This window comes from Oncorhynchus gorbuscha, unplaced genomic scaffold, assembly GCF_021184085.1.
Source record: "Oncorhynchus gorbuscha isolate QuinsamMale2020 ecotype Even-year unplaced genomic scaffold, OgorEven_v1.0 Un_scaffold_2960, whole genome shotgun sequence".
Lineage (NCBI taxonomy): Eukaryota > Metazoa > Chordata > Actinopteri > Salmoniformes > Salmonidae > Oncorhynchus > Oncorhynchus gorbuscha.
This window is the reverse complement of record NW_025747335.1, coordinates 2,818-17,985: the sequence shown is the minus strand read 5'-3', so window position 1 is coordinate 17,985 and position 15,168 is coordinate 2,818. Positions and strand designations below refer to the sequence as shown.

General features: G+C 48.7%; 1 protein-coding gene across 1 annotated transcript in view; it reads left to right on the top strand.

Annotated features, from left to right (window-relative positions):
• The window catches only part of LOC124027095 (disintegrin and metalloproteinase domain-containing protein 12-like), a gene marked incomplete at its 5' end in the record, with an annotated part of 43,139 nt that extends 36,615 nt beyond the window's left edge, over nucleotides 1-6,524 (top strand). The window contains 1 exon segment of the mRNA XM_046339641.1: nucleotides 6,188-6,524. Coding sequence (XP_046195597.1) covers nucleotides 6,188-6,524 — 337 coding nt within the window.
• Between the last annotated feature and the right edge of the window lie 8,644 nt (nucleotides 6,525-15,168).

Here is a 15,168-nt window from a genome sequence, read left to right as displayed (position 1 = left end):
CTGTAGTGTCTGGTCCTGTAGTGTCTGGTCCTGTAGTGTCTGGTCCTGTAGTGTCTGGTCGTGTAGTGTCTGGTCCTTTAGTGTCTGGTCCTGTATTGTCTGGTTGTAGTGTCTGGTCCTGTAGTGTCTGGTCCTGTAGTGTCTGGTCCTGTAGTGTCTGGTCCTGTAGTGTCTGGTTCTGTAGTGTCTGGTTCTGTAGTGTCTGGTCCTGTAGTGTCTGGTCCTGTAGTGTCTGGTCCTGTAGTGTCTGGTTCTGTAGTGTCTGGTCCTGTAGTGTCTGGTCCTGTAGTGTCTGGTCCTGTAGTGTCTGGTTCTGTAGTGTCTGCTTCTGTAGTGTCCCGTTCTGTAGTGTCTGGTTCTGTAGTGTCTGGTTCTGTAGTGTCTGGTTCTGTAGTGTCTGGTCCTGTAGTGTCTGGTTCTGTAGTGTCTGGTTCTGTAGTGTCTGGTCCTGTAGTGTCTGGTCCTGTAGTGTCTGGTCCTGTAGTGTCTGGTCCTGTAGAGTCTGGTTCTGTAGTGTCTGGTCCTGTAGTGTCTGGTCCTGTAGTGTCTGGTCCTGTAGTGTCTGGTCCTGTAGTGTCTGGTTCTGTAGTGTCTGGTCCTGTAGTGTCTGGTCCTGTAGTGTCTGGTTTTAGTGTCTGGTTCTGTAGTGTCTGGTCCTGTAGTGTCTGGTCCTGTAGTGTCTGGTCCTGTAGAGTCTGGTTCTGTAGTGTCTGGTCCTGTAGTGTCTGGTTTTAGTGTCTGGTTCTGTAGTGTCTGGTCCTGTAGTGTCTGGTCCTGTAGTGTCTGGTTCTGTAGTGTCTGGTTCTGTAGTGTCTGGTCCTGTAGTGTCTGGTTCTGTAGTGTCTGGTTTTAGTGTCTGGTTCTGTAGTGTCTGGTCCTGTAGTGTCTGGTTCTGTAGTGTCTGGTCCTGTAGTGTCAGGTCCTGTAGTGTCTGGTTTTAGTGTCTGGTTCTGTAGTGTCTGGTCCTGTAGTGTCTGGTCCTGTAGTGTCTGGTTCTGTAGTGTCTGGTTCTGTAGTGTCTGGTTCTGTAGTGTCCCGTTCTGTAGTGTCTGGTTTTAGTGACCCGTTCTGTAGTGTCTGGTTCTGTAGTGTCTGGTCCTGTAGTGTCTGGTCCTGTAGTGTCTGGTCCTGTAGTGTCTGGTTCTGTAGTGTCTGGTCCTGTAGTGACTGGTTTTAGTGTCTGGTCCTGTAGTGTCTGGACTTGTAGTGTCTGGTCCTGTAGTGTCTGGTCCTGTAGTGTCTGGTCCTGTAGTGTCTGGTTCTGTAGTGTCTGGTTCTGTAGTGTCTGGTCCTGTAGTGTCTGGTCCTGTAGTGTCTGGTCCTGTAGTGTCTGGTTCTGTAGTGTCTGGTTCTGTAGTGTCTGGTCCTGTAGTGTCTGGTCCTTTAGTGTCTGGTCCTGTAGTGTCTGGTCCTGTAGTGTCTGGTCCTGTAGTGTCTGGTCCTGTAGTGTCTGGTTTTAGTGTCTGGTTTTAGTGTCTGGTTCTGTAGTGTCTGGTCCTGTAGTGTCTGGTCCTGTAGCGTCTGGTCCTGTAGTGTCTGGTCCTGTAGTGTCTGGTCCTGTAGTGTCTGGTCCTGTAGTGTCTGGTTCTGTAGTGTCTGGTTCTGTAGTGTCTGGTCCTGTAGTGTCTGGTTTTAGTGTCTGGTTTTAGTGTCTGGTCCTGTCGTGTCTGGTTCTGTAGTGTCTGGTTCTGTAGTGTCTGGTTCTGTAGTGTCTGGTCCTGTAGTGACCCGTTCTGTAGTGTCTGGTTCTGTAGTGTCTGGTTCTGTAGTGTCTGGTCCTGTAGTGTCTGGTCCTGTAGTGTCTGGTCCTGTAGTGTCTGGTTCTGTAGTGTCTGGTCCTGTAGTGTCTGGTCCTGTAGTGTCTGGTCCTGTAGTGTCTGGTCCTGTAGTGTCTGGTTCTGTAGTGTCTGGTCCTGTAGTGTCTGGTCCTGTAGTGTCTGGTCCTGTAGTGTCTGGTCCTGTAGTGTCTGGTCCTGTAGTGTCTGGTCCTGTAGTGTCTGGTTCTGTAGTGTCTGGTCCTGTAGTGTCTGGTCCTGTAGTGTCTGGTCCTGTAGTGTCTGGTTCTGTAGTGTCTGGTCCTGTAGTGTCTGGTTTTAGTGTCTGGTCCTGTAGTGTCTGGTTCTGTAGTGTCTGGTTCTGTAGTGTCTGGTCCTGTAGTGTCTGGTTCTGTAGTGTCTGGTCCTGTAGTGTCTGGTCCTGTAGTGTCTGGTTCTGTAGTGTCTGGTTCTGTAGTGTCTGGTCCTGTAGTGTCTGGTTCTGTAGTGTCTGGTCCTGTAGTGTCTGGTTCTGTAGTGTCTGGTCCTGTAGTGTCTGGTTCTGTAGTGTCTGGTCCTGTAGTGTCTGGTCCTGTAGTGTCTGGTTTTAGTGTCTGGTCCTGTAGTGTCTGGTTTTAGTGTCTGGTTCTGTAGTGTCTGGTCCTGTATTGTCTGGTTCTGTAGTGTCTGGTCCTGTAGTGTCTGGTCCTGTAGTGTCTGGTTTTAGTGTCTGGTTCTGTAGTGTCTGGTTCTGTAGTGTCTGGTTTTAGTGTCTGGTCCTGTAGTGTCTGGTTCTGTAGTGTCTGGTTCTGTAGTGTCTGGTTTTAGTGTCTGGTCCTGTAGTGTCTGGTCCTGTAGTGTCTGGTCCTGTAGTGTCTGGTTTTAGTGTCTGGTCCTGTAGTGTCTGGTCCTGTAGTGTCTGGTCCTGTAGTGTCTGGTTCTGTAGTGTCTGGTTCTGTAGTGTCTGGTTCTGTAGTGTCTGGTCCTGTAGTGTCTGGTCCTGTAGTGTCTGGTCCTGTAGTGTCTGGTTTTAGTGTCTGGTTCTGTAGTGTCTGGTCCTGTATTGTCTGGTTCTGTAGTGTCTGGTTTTAGTGTCTGGTTCTGTAGTGTCTGGTCCTGTATTGTCTGGTTCTGTAGTGTCTGGTCCTGTAGTGTCTGGTTCTGTAGTGTCTGGTCCTGTAGTGACCCGTTCTGTAGTGTCTGGTTCTGTAGTGACCCGTTCTGTAGTGTCTGGTCCTGTAGTGTCTGGTCCTGTAGTGTCTGGTTCTGTAGTGACCCGTTCTGTAGTGTCTGGTCCTGTAGTGTCTGGTCCTGTAGTGTCTGGTTCTGTAGTGTCTGGTCCTGTAGTGTCTGGTCCTGTAGTGTCTGGTCCTGTAGTGTCTGGTTCTGTAGTGTCTGGTCCTGTAGTGTCTGGTCCTGTAGTGTCTGGTCCTGTAGTGTCTGGTCCTGTAGTGTCTGGTTCTGTAGTGTCTGGTCCTGTAGTGTCTGGTCCTGTAGTGTCTGGTCCTGTAGTGTCTGGTTCTGTAGTGTCTGGTCCTGTAGTGTCTGGTCCTGTAGTGTCTGGTTTTAGTGTCTGGTCCTGTAGTGTCTGGTCCTGTAGTGTCTGGTCCTGTAGTGTCTGGTCCTGTAGTGTCTGGTCCTGTAGTGTCTGGTCCTGTAGTGTCTGGTCCTGTAGTGTCTGGTTCTGTAGTGTCTGGTCCTGTAGTGTCTGGTTTTAGTGTCTGGTCCTGTAGTGTCTGGTTCTGTAGTGTCTGGTTCTGTAGTGTCTGGTCCTGTAGTGTCTGGTTCTGTAGTGTCTGGTCCTGTAGTGTCTGGTCCTGTAGTGTCTGGTCCTGTAGTGTCTGGTTCTGTAGTGTCTGGTCCTGTAGTGTCTGGTTCTGTAGTGTCTGGTCCTGTAGTGTCTGGTTCTGTAGTGTCTGGTCTGTAGTGTCTGGTTCTGTAGTGTCTGGTCCTGTAGTGTCTGGTCCTGTAGTGTCTGGTTTTAGTGTCTGGTCCTGTAGTGTCTGGTTTTAGTGTCTGGTTCTGTAGTGTCTGGTCCTGTAGTGTCTGGTTCTGTAGTGTCTGGTCCTGTAGTGTCTGGTCCTGTAGTGTCTGGTTTTAGTGTCTGGTTCTGTAGTGTCTGGTTCTGTAGTGTCTGGTTTGTAGTGTCTGGTCCTGTAGTGTCTGGTTCTGTAGTGTCTGGTTCTGTAGTGTCTGGTTTGTAGTGTCTGGTCCTGTAGTGTCTGGTCCTGTAGTGTCTGGTCCTGTAGTGTCTGGTTTTAGTGTCTGGTCCTGTAGTGTCTGGTCCTGTAGTGTCTGGTCCTGTAGTGTCTGGTTCTGTAGTGTCTGGTTCTGTAGTGTCTGGTTCTGTAGTGTCTGGTCCTGTAGTGTCTGGTCCTGTAGTGTCTGGTCCTGTAGTGTCTGGTTTTAGTGTCTGGTTCTGTAGTGTCTGGTCCTGTATTGTCTGGTTCTGTAGTGTCTGGTTTTAGTGTCTGGTTCTGTAGTGTCTGGTCCTGTATTGTCTGGTTCTGTAGTGTCTGGTCCTGTAGTGTCTGGTTTTAGTGTCTGGTCCTGTAGTGTCTGGTCCTGTAGTGTCTGGTCCTGTAGTGTCTGGTCCTGTAGTGTCTGGTTCTGTAGTGTCTGGTCCTGTAGTGACCCGTTCTGTAGTGTCTGGTTCTGTAGTGACCCGTTCTGTAGTGTCTGGTCCTGTAGTGTCTGGTCCTGTAGTGTCTGGTTCTGTAGTGACCCGTTCTGTAGTGTCTGGTCCTGTAGTGTCTGTTCCTGTAGTGTCTGGTTCTGTAGTGTCTGGTCCTGTAGTGTCTGGTCCTGTAGTGTCTGGTCCTGTAGTGTCTGGTTCTGTAGTGTCTGGTCCTGTAGTGTCTGGTTCTGTAGTGTCTGGTTCTGTAGTGTCTGGTTCTGTAGTGTCTGGTCCTGTAGTGTCTGGTCCTGTAGTGTCTGGTCCTGTAGTGTCTGGTTTTAGTGTCTGGTTCTGTAGTGTCTGGTCCTGTAGTGTCTGGTTTTAGTGTCTGGTCCTGTAGTGTCTGGTCCTGTAGTGACCCGTTCTGTAGTGTCTGGTTCTGTAGTGTCTGGTTTTAGTGTCTGGTTCTGTAGTGTCTGGTTCTGTAGTGTCTGGTTCTGTAGTGTCTGGTCCTGTAGTGTCTGGTCCTGTAGTGTCTGGTTTTAGTGTCTGGTTCTGTAGTGTCTGGTCCTGTAGTGTCTGGTTCTGTAGTGTCTGGTCCTGTAGTGTCTGGTCCTGTAGTGTCTGGTCCTTTAGTGTCTGGTCCTGTAGTGTCTGGTCCTGTAGTGTCTGGTCCTGTAGTGTCTGGTTTTAGTGTCTGGTTCTGTAGTGTCTGGTCCTGTAGTGTCTGGTCCTGTAGTGTCTGGTTCTGTAGTGTCTGGTTCTGTAGTGTCTGGTTTTAGTGTCTGGTTCTGTAGTGTCTGGTTCTGTAGTGTCTGGTTCTGTAGTGTCTGGTCCTGTAGTGTCTGGTCCTGTAGTGTCTGGTTCTGTAGTGTCTGGTCCTGTAGTGTCTGGTCCTGTAGTGTCTGGTTCTGTAGTGTCTGGTTCTGTAGTGTCTGGTCCTGTAGTGTCTGGTCCTGTAGTGACCCGTTCTGGTTCTGTAGTGTCTGGTCCTGTAGTGTCTGGTTTTAGTGTCTGGTTCTGTAGTGACCCGTTCTGTAGTGTCTGGTCCTGTAGTGTCTGGTCCTGTAGTGTCTGGTTTTAGTGTCTGGTCCTGTAGTGTCTGGTTCTGTAGTGTCTGGTCCTGTAGTGTCTGGTCCTGTAGTGACCCGTTCTGTAGTGTCTGGTCCTGTAGTGTCTGGTTTTAGTGTCTGGTTCTGTAGTGACCCGTTCTGTAGTGTCTGGTCCTGTAGTGTCTGGTTTTAGTGTCTGGTTCTGTAGTGACCCGTTCTGTAGTGTCTGGTTCTGTAGTGACTGGTCCTGTAGTGTCTGGTTTTAGTGTCTGGTTCTGTAGTGACCCGTTCTGTAGTGTCTGGTCCTGTAACGTCTGGTTTTAGTGTCCCGTTCTGTAGTGTCTGGTCCTGTAGTGACCCGTTCTGTAGTGTCTGGTCCTGTAGTGTCTGGTCCTTTAGTGTCTGGTCCTGTAGCGTCTGGTTTTAGTGTCCCGTTCTGTAGTGTCTGTTGAAGGAGAGGGGGAGGAGATTAGAGGAGGTGAAGGAGAGGGGAGGTAGAAGGATGGAGATTTGACATGACAGCTGATGATATGAAACAGACTTCCAGGAGGTTCTGCTCAGGTCTGTTTCTGTTCTGGGTTGTGTTCATTAGGCACCAAACGGAAGAAAAGACACTGAAACAGGGAGGGAATACCTGAACATGTCCAATAAGAAACGCTCATTTTCAATTTCCATTGAAACACATTTTAATGCAGTGGGTACTAATGAATATGACCCCGTTTCTGATTGATGTGTCTGTGATTCTGCATCCCGTCTCTCCACAGCCTCCTCCCCAAAACCAACACCCCCCTGGACAGCCCTACCCCTCCCACAGCCAGCGAAGACTACCCCAGTGCTCTCCTGTTCACCTCAGTCACCCCGTCCCCCTGTCCCCTACGTCCGCACCTGGACCAGGACAGCCCAGACCACCTACTCCCCCTCCTCACCGAGCCCTGCCTCCCCATGGACCAGGACAGCCCAGACCACCTGCTCCCCCTCCTCACCGAGCGCTGCCTCCGCCTGGACAAGGGCATGCCCACAGCCACACCCAGGCTCCGCCCAGAGGGGCATCGTTTCGCAATGAGCCACAGCAACATAACTCCTGCAGGATGGTCTTGGTGAGGCAGTGTGTGTGTGTGTGTGTGTGTGTGTGTGTGTGTGTGTGTGTGTGTGTGTGTGTGTGTGTGTGTGTGTGTGTGTGTGTGTGTGTGTGTGTGTGTGTGTGTGTGTGTGTGTGTGTGTGTGGGTGGGGTGGGGGTCATTGAGCGTGGATGGTCTGACTCTCTTTGATATTGTACCTGAATGTGGACCCAGGAAATCCAGGGTTCTAATCCTAACCCAGGTAATCTAGGGAACTAATCCTAACCCAGGTAATCCAGGGAACTAATCCTAACCCAGGTAATCCAGGGAACTAATCCTAACCCAGGTAATCCAGGGAACTAATCCTAACCCAGGTAATCCAGGGAACTAATCCTAACCCAGGTAATCCAGGGATCTAACCCTAACCCAGGGAATCCAGGGAACTAATCCTAACCCAGGTAATCCAGGGAACTAATCCTAACCCAGGTAATCCAGGGAACTAACCCCCACCCAGGGAATCCAGGGAACTAACCCCCACCCAGGGAATCCAAGGAACTAATCCTAACCCAGGTAATCCAGGGAACTAATCCTAACCCAGGGAATCCAGGGAACTAACCCCCACCCAGGGAATCCAGGGATCTAACCCCCACCCAGGGAATCCAGGGAACTAATCCTAACCCAGGGAATCCAGGGATCTAACCCTTACCCAGGGAATCTAAAGAACGAACTCTAAGTGACTGGAGGAAGGTCTAGGTGAGGGAGTGGAGGATGGTCTAGGTGAGGGTGTGGAGGATGTCTAGGAGGATGGAGGATGGTCTAGGTGAGGGAGTGGAGGATGGTCTTGGTGAGGGAGTGGAGGATGGTCTAGGTGAGGGAGTGGAGGATGGTCTTGGGAGGGAGTGGATGATGGTCTAGGTGAGGGAGTGGAGGATGGTCTAGGTGAGGGAGTGGAGGATGGTCTAGGTGAGGAAGTGGAGGATTTTCTAGGTGAGGGAGTGGAGGATGGTCTAAGTGAGGGAGTGGAGGATGGTCTAGGTGAGGGAGTGGAGGATGGTCTAGGTGAGGGAGTGGAGGATGGTCTAGGTGAGTGAGTGGAGGATGGTCTGGGTGAGGGAGTGGAGGATGGTCTAGGTGAGTGAGTGGAGGATGGTCTTGGTGAGGGAGTGGAGGATGGTCTAGGTGAGGGAGTGGAGGATGGTCTAGGTGAGGGAGTGGAGGATGGTCTAGGTGAGGAAGTGGAGGATGGTCTAGGTGAGGAAGTGGAGGATGGTCTAGGTGAGGAAGTGGAGGATGGTCTAGGTGAGGGAGTGGAGGATGGTCTAGGTGAGGGAGTGGAGGATGGTCTAGGTGAGGGAGTGGAGGATGGTCTAGGTGAGGGTGTGGAGGATGGTCTAGGTGAGGGAGTGGAGGATGGTCTAGGTGAGGGAGTGGAGGATGGTCTTGGTGAGGGAGTGGAGGATGGTCTAGGTGAGGGAGTGGAGGATGGTCTTGGTGAGGGAGTGGATGATGGTCTAGGTGAGGGAGTGGAGGATGGTCTAGGTGAGGGAGTGGAGGATGGTCTAGGTGAGGGTGTGGAGGATGGTCTAGGTGAGGGAGTGGAGGATGGTCTAGGTGAGGGAGTGGAGGATGGTCTAGGTGAGGAAGTGGAGGATGGTCTAGGTGAGGGAGTGGAGGATGGTCTAGGTGAGGGAGTGGAGGATGGTCTAGGTGAGGGTGTGGAGGATGGTCTAGGTGAGGGAGTGGAGGATGGTCTAGGTGAGGGAGTGGAGGATGGTCTTGGTGAGGGAGTGGAGGATGGTCTAGGTGAGGGAGTGGAGGATGGTCTTGGTGAGGGAGTGGATGATGGTCTAGGTGAGGGAGTGGAGGATGGTCTAGGTGAGGGTGTGGAGGATGGTCTAGGTGAGGGAGTGGAGGATGGTCTAGGTGAGGGAGTGGAGGATGGTCTAGGTGAGGAAGTGGAGGATGGTCTAGGTGAGGGAGTGGAGGATGGTCTAGGTGAGGGAGTGGAGGATGGTCTAGGTGAGGGTGTGGAGGATGGTCTAGGTGAGGGAGTGGAGGATGGTCTAGGTGAGGGAGTGGAGGATGGTCTTGGTGAGGGAGTGGAGGATGGTCTAGGTGAGGGAGTGGAGGATGGTCTTGGTGAGGGAGTGGATGATGGTCTAGGTGAGGGAGTGGAGGATAGTCTAGGTGAGGGAGTGGAGGATGGTCTAGGTGAGGAAGTGGAGGATTTTCTAGGTGAGGGAGTGGAGGATGGTCTAAGTGAGGGAGTGGAGGATGGTCTAGGTGAGGGAGTGGAGGATGGTCTAAGTGAGGGAGTGGAGGATGGTCTAGGTGAGTGAGTGGAGGATGGTCTGGGTGAGGGAGTGGAGGATGGTCTAGGTGAGTGAGTGGAGGATGGTCTTGGTGAGGGAGTGGAGGATGGTCTAGGTGAGGGAGTGGAGGATGGTCTAGGTGAGGGTGTGGAGGATGGTCTTGGTGAGGGAGTGGAGGATGGTCTAGGTGAGGGAGTGGAGGATGGTCTAGGTGAGGGAGTGGAGGATGGTCTAGGTGAGGGAGTGGAGGATGGTCTAGGTGAGGGAGTTGAGGATGGTCTAGGTGAGGGAGTGGAGGATGGTCTAAGTGAGGGAGTGGAGGATGGTCTAAGTGAGGGAATGTGATGGCCTGTTCTCCTTCCACAGGTCTTGTGTGTCCTATAAAACGTTGTGTGTTGACAGTTCTTTATTTAACTAGGAAAGTCAGTTACGAACAAATTCTTATTGACAATGACAGCATAACCCGGCCAAACCCGGACGTCGCTGGGCCAATAATACGCCGCCCTATGGGACTCGTAATCACGTCCGGTTGTGATACAGCCTGGAAACGAACCAGGGTCTGTAGTGACTTAGATGTATTGCGCCACTCGGGAGTTGTTTTCAGGCTAGGTTAACCAGGGTTGTAGTGACTGAGATGTCGTGCGCCACTCGGGAGTTGTATACAGGCCAGGATAACCAGGGTTGTAGTGCTGCCAGAGCAGGGGAGTTGTATACAGGCCAGGTTAACCAGGGTTGTAGTCCTGCCAGAGCGCAGGGGAGTTGTATACAGGCCAGGTTAACCAGGGTTGTAGTCCTGCCATAGCACAAGGGAGTTACCAGGTTAACCAGGGTTTCTATCAGACTAGAGGTACATGGAGGTTTCTATCAGACTAGAGGAGGTTTCTATCAGACTAGAGGGACATGGAGGTTTCTATCAGACTAGAGGAGGTTTCTATCAGACTAGAGGTACATGGAGGTTTCTATCAGACTAGAGGAGATTTATATCAGACTAGAGGAGGTTTCTATCAGACTAGAGGGACATGGAGGTTTCTATCAGACTAGACATGGAGGTTTCTATCAGACTAGAGGTTTCTATTTCAGACTAGAGGAGGTTTCTGTCAGACTTGAGGTACATGGAGGTTTCTATCAGACTAGAGGAGGAGGTTTCTTTCAGACTAGAGGGACATGGAGGTTTCTATCAGACTAGAGGAGGTTTTCTATCAGACTAGAGGAGGTTTCTATCAGACTAGAGGAGGTTTCTATCAGACTGGAGGGACATGGAGGTTTCTATCAGACTAGAGGAGTTTCTATCAGACTAGAGGGACATGGAGGTTTCTATCAGACTAGAGGTACATGGCGGTTTCTATCAGACTAGAGGAGGTTTCTATCAGACTAGAGGAGGTTTCTATCAGACTAGAGGAGATTTCTATCAGACTAGAGGAGGTTTCTATCAGACTAGAGGGACATGGAGGTTTCTATCAGACTAGAGGAGTTTCTATCAGACTAGAGGAGGTTTCTATCAGACTAGAGGAGGTTTCTATCAGACTAGAGGAGGTTTCTATCAGACTAGAGGAGGTCTCTATCAGACTAGAGGTACATGGAGGTTTCTATCAGACTAGAGGGACATGGAGGTTTCTATCAGACTTGAGGGACATGGAGGTTTCTATCAGACTAGAGGAGGTTTCTATCAGACTAGAGGAGGTTTCTATCAGACTAGAGGACATGGAGGTTTCTATCAGACTAGAGGGACATGGAGGTTTCTATCAGACTAGAGGAGGTTCTATCAGACTAGAGGAGATTTCTATCAGACTAGAGGAGGTTTCTGTCAGACTTGAGGTACATGGAGGTTTCTATCAGACTAGAGGAGGTTTCTATCACACTAGAGGAGGTTTTTATCAGACTAGAGGGACATGGAGGTTTCTATCAGACTAGAGGAGGTTTCTATCAGACTAGAGGGACATGGAGTTTTCTATCAGACTAGAGGAGGTTTCTATCAGACTAGAGGAGGTTTCTATCAGACTAGAGGAGGTTTCTATCAGACTGGAGGGACATGGAGGTTTCTATCAGACTAGAGGGACATGGAGGTTTCTATCAGACTAGAGGAGGTTTCTATCAGACTAGAGGAGATTTCTATCAGACTAGAGGAGGTTTCTATCAGACTGGAGGGACATGGAGGTTTCTATCAGACTAGAGGGACATGGAGGTTTCTATCAGACTAGAGGAGGTTTCTATCAGACTAGAGGAGGTTTCTATCAGACTAGAGGAGGTTTCTATCAGACTGGAGGGACATGGAGGTTTCTATCAGACTAGAGGAGGTTTCTATCAGACTAGAGGGACATGGAGGTTTCTATCAGACTAGAGGTACATGGCGGTTTCTATCAGACTAGAGGAGGTTTCTATCAGACTAGAGGTACATGGAGGTTTCTATCAGACTAGAGGAGATTCTATCAGACTTGAGGAGGTTTCTATCAGACTAGAGGAGGTTTCTATCAGACTAGAGGAGATTTCTATCAGACTAGAGGTTCTATCAGACTTGAGGAGGTTTCTATCAGAATAGAGGAGGTTTCTATCAGACTAGAGGAGGTTTCTATCAGACTAGAGGAGGTTTCTATCAGACTGGAGGGACATGGAGGTTTCTATCAGACTAGAGGGACATGGAGGTTTCTATCAGACTAGAGGAGGTTTCTATCAGACTAGAGGAGGTTTCTATCAGACTAGAGGAGGTTTCTATCAGACTGGAGGGACATGGAGGTTTCTATCAGACTAGAGGAGGTTCTATCAGACTAGAGGGACATGGAGGTTTCTATCAGACTAGAGGTACATGGCGGTTTCTATCAGACTAGAGGAGGTTTCTATCAGACTAGAGGTACATGGAGGTTTCTATCAGACTAGAGGAGATTCTATCAGACTTGAGGAGGTTTCTATCAGACTAGAGGAGGTTTCTATCAGACTAGAGGAGATTTCTATCAGACTAGAGGTTCTATCAGACTTGAGGAGGTTTCTATCAGAATAGAGGAGGTTTCTATCAGACTAGAGGAGATTTCTATCAGACTAGAGGAGGTTTCTATCAGACTAGAGGAGGTTTCTATCAGACTAGAGGAGGATTCTATCAGACTAGAGGAGGTTTCTATCAGACTAGAGGGACATGGAGGTTCTATCAGACTAGAGGAGGTTTCTATCAGACTAGAGGTACATGGAGGTTTCTATCAGACTAGAGGGACATGGAGGTTTCTATCAGACTAGAGGAGGTTTCTATCAGACTAGCGGGACATGGAGGTTTCTATCAGACTAGAGGAGGTTTCTATCAAACTAGAGGGACATGGAGGTTTCGATCAGACTAGAGGGACATGGAGGTTTCTATCAGGCTAGAGGAGGTTCTATCAGACTAGAGGAGATTTTTATCATACTAGAGGAGGTTTCTGTCAGACTTGAGGTACATGGAGGTTTCTATCAGACTAGAGGAGGTTTCTATCAGACTAGAGGAGGTTTCTATCAGACTAGAGGAGGTTTCTATCAGACTAGAGGGACATGGAGGTTTCTATCAGACTAGAGGAGGTTTCTATCAGACTAGAGGAGGTTTCTATCAGACTAGAGGAGGTTTTTATCAGACTAGCGGGACATGGAGGTTTCTATCAGACTAGAGGAGGTTTCTATCAGACTAGAGGAGGTTTCTATCAGACTAGAGGAGGTTTCTATCAGACTAGAGGAGGTTTCTATCAGACTAGCGGGACATGGAGGTTTCTATCAGACTAGAGGAGGTTTCTATCAGACTAGAGGAGGTTTCTTTCAGACTAGAGGAGGTTTCTATCAGACTAGAGGAGATTTCTATCAGACTAGAGGAGGTTTCTATCAGACTAGAGGTTCTATCGACTTGAGGAGGTTTCTATCAGACTTGAGGAGGTTTCTATCAGACTAGAGGAGTTTTCTATCAGACTAGAGGAGGTTTCTATCAGACTAGAGGAGGATTCTATCAGACTAGAGGAGGTTTCTATCAGACTAGAGGGACATGGAGGTTCTATCAGACTAGAGGAGGTTTCTATCAGACTAGAGGTACATGGAGGTTTCTATCAGACTAGAGGAGATTTCTATCAGACTAGAGGAGTATTCTATCAGACTAGAGGGACATGGAGGTTTCTATCAGACTAGAGGAGGTTTCTATCAGACTAGAGGAGATTTCTATCAGACTAGAGGAGGTTTCTATCAGACTAGAGGGACATGGAGGTTCTATCAGACTAGATGAGGTTTCTATCAGACTAGAGGTACATGGAGGTTTCTATCAGACTAGAGGAGGTTTCTATCAGACTAGAGGTACTTGGAGGTTTCTATCAGACTAGAGGAGATTTCTATCAGACTAGAGGAGGTTTCTATCAGACTAGAGGAGGTTTCTATCAGACTAGAGGGACATGGAGGTTTCTATCAGACTAGAGGGACATGGAGGTTTCTATCAGACTAGAGGGACATGGAGGTTTCTATCAGACTAGAGGAGGTTTCTATCAGACTAGAGGAGGTTTCTATCAGACTAGAGGAGGTTTTTATCAGACTAGCGGGACATGGAGGTTTCTATCAGACTAGAGGAGGTTTCTATCAGACTAGAGGAGGTTTCTATCAGACTAGAGGAGGTTTCTATCAGACTAGAGGAGGTTTCTATCAGACTAGAGGAGGTTTCTATCAGACTAGCGGGACATGGAGGTTTCTATCAGACTAGAGGAGGTTTCTATCAGACTAGAGGAGGTTTCTTTCAGACTAGAGGAGGTTTCTATCAGACTAGAGGAGATTTCTATCAGACTAGAGGAGGTTTCTATCAGACTAGAGGTTCTATCAGACTTGAGGAGGTTTCTATCAGACTTGAGGAGGTTTCTATCAGACTTGAGGAGGTTTCTATCAGACTAGAGGAGTTTTCTATCAGACTAGAGGAGGATTCTATCAGACTAGAGGAGATTTCTATCAGACTAGAGGAGTATTCTATCAGACTAGAGGGACATGGAGGTTTCTATCAGACTAGAGGAGGTTTCTATCAGACTAGAGGAGATTTCTATCAGACTAGAGGAGGTTTCTATCAGACTAGAGGGACATGGAGGTTCTATCAGACTAGATGAGGTTTCTATCAGACTAGAGGTACATGGAGGTTTCTATCAGACTAGAGGAGGTTTCTATCAGACTAGAGGTACTTGGAGGTTTCTATCAGACTAGAGGAGATTTCTATCAGACTAGAGGAGGTTTCTATCAGACTAGAGGAGGTTTCTATCAGACTAGAGGGACATGGAGGTTTCTATCAGACTAGAGGAGGTTTCTATCAGACTAGAGGAGATTTCTATCAGACTAGAGGAGGTTTCTGTCAGACTTGAGGTACATGGAGGTTTCTATCAGACTAGAGGAGGTTTCTATCACACTAGAGGAGGTTTTTATCAGACTAGAGGGACATGGAGGTTTCTATCAGACTAGAGGAGGTTTCTATCAGACTAGAGGGACATGGAGGTTTCTATCAGACTAGAGGGACATGGAGGTTTCTATCAGACTAGAGGAGGTTTCTATCAGACTAGAGGAGGTTTCTATCAGACTAGAGGAGGTTTCTATCAGACTGGAAGGACATGGAGGTTTTTATCAGACTAGAGGGACATGGAGGTTTCTATCAGACTAGAGGAGGTTTCTATCAGACTAGAGGGACATGGAGGTTTCTATCAGACTAGAGGAGGTTTCTATCAGACTAGAGGAGGTTTCTATCAGACTAGAGGAGGTTTCTATCAGACTAGAGGGACATGGAGGTTTCTATCAGACTAGAGGGACATGGAGGTTTCTATCAGACTAGAGGAGGTTTCTATCAGACTAGAGGAGGTTTCTATCAGACTGGAGGGACATGGAGGTTTCTATCAGACTAGAGGAGGTTCTATCAGACTAGAGGGACATGGAGGTTTCTATCAGACTAGAGGTACATGGCGGTTTCTATCAGACTAGAGGAGGTTTCTATCAGACTAGAGGAGGTTTCTATCAGACTAGAGGAGATTTCTATCAGACTAGATGAGGTTTCTATCAGACTAGAGGGACATGGAGGTTTCTATCAGACTAGAGGAGTTTCTATCAGACTAGAGGAGGTTTCTATCAGACTAGAGGAGGTTTCTATCAGACTAGAGGAGCTTTCTATCAGACTAGAGGAGCTTTCTATCTGACTAGAGGAGGTTTCTATCAGACTAGAGGAGGTCTCTATCAGACTAGAGGTACATGGAGGTTTCTATCAGACTAGAGGAGGTTTCTATCAGACTAGAGGAGGTTTCTATCAGAGTAGAGGAGGTTTCTATCAGACTAGAGGGACATGGAGGTTTCTATCAGACTAGAGGGACATGGAGGTTTCTATCAGACTAGAGGAGGTTTCTATCAGACTAGAGGAGGTTTCTATCAGA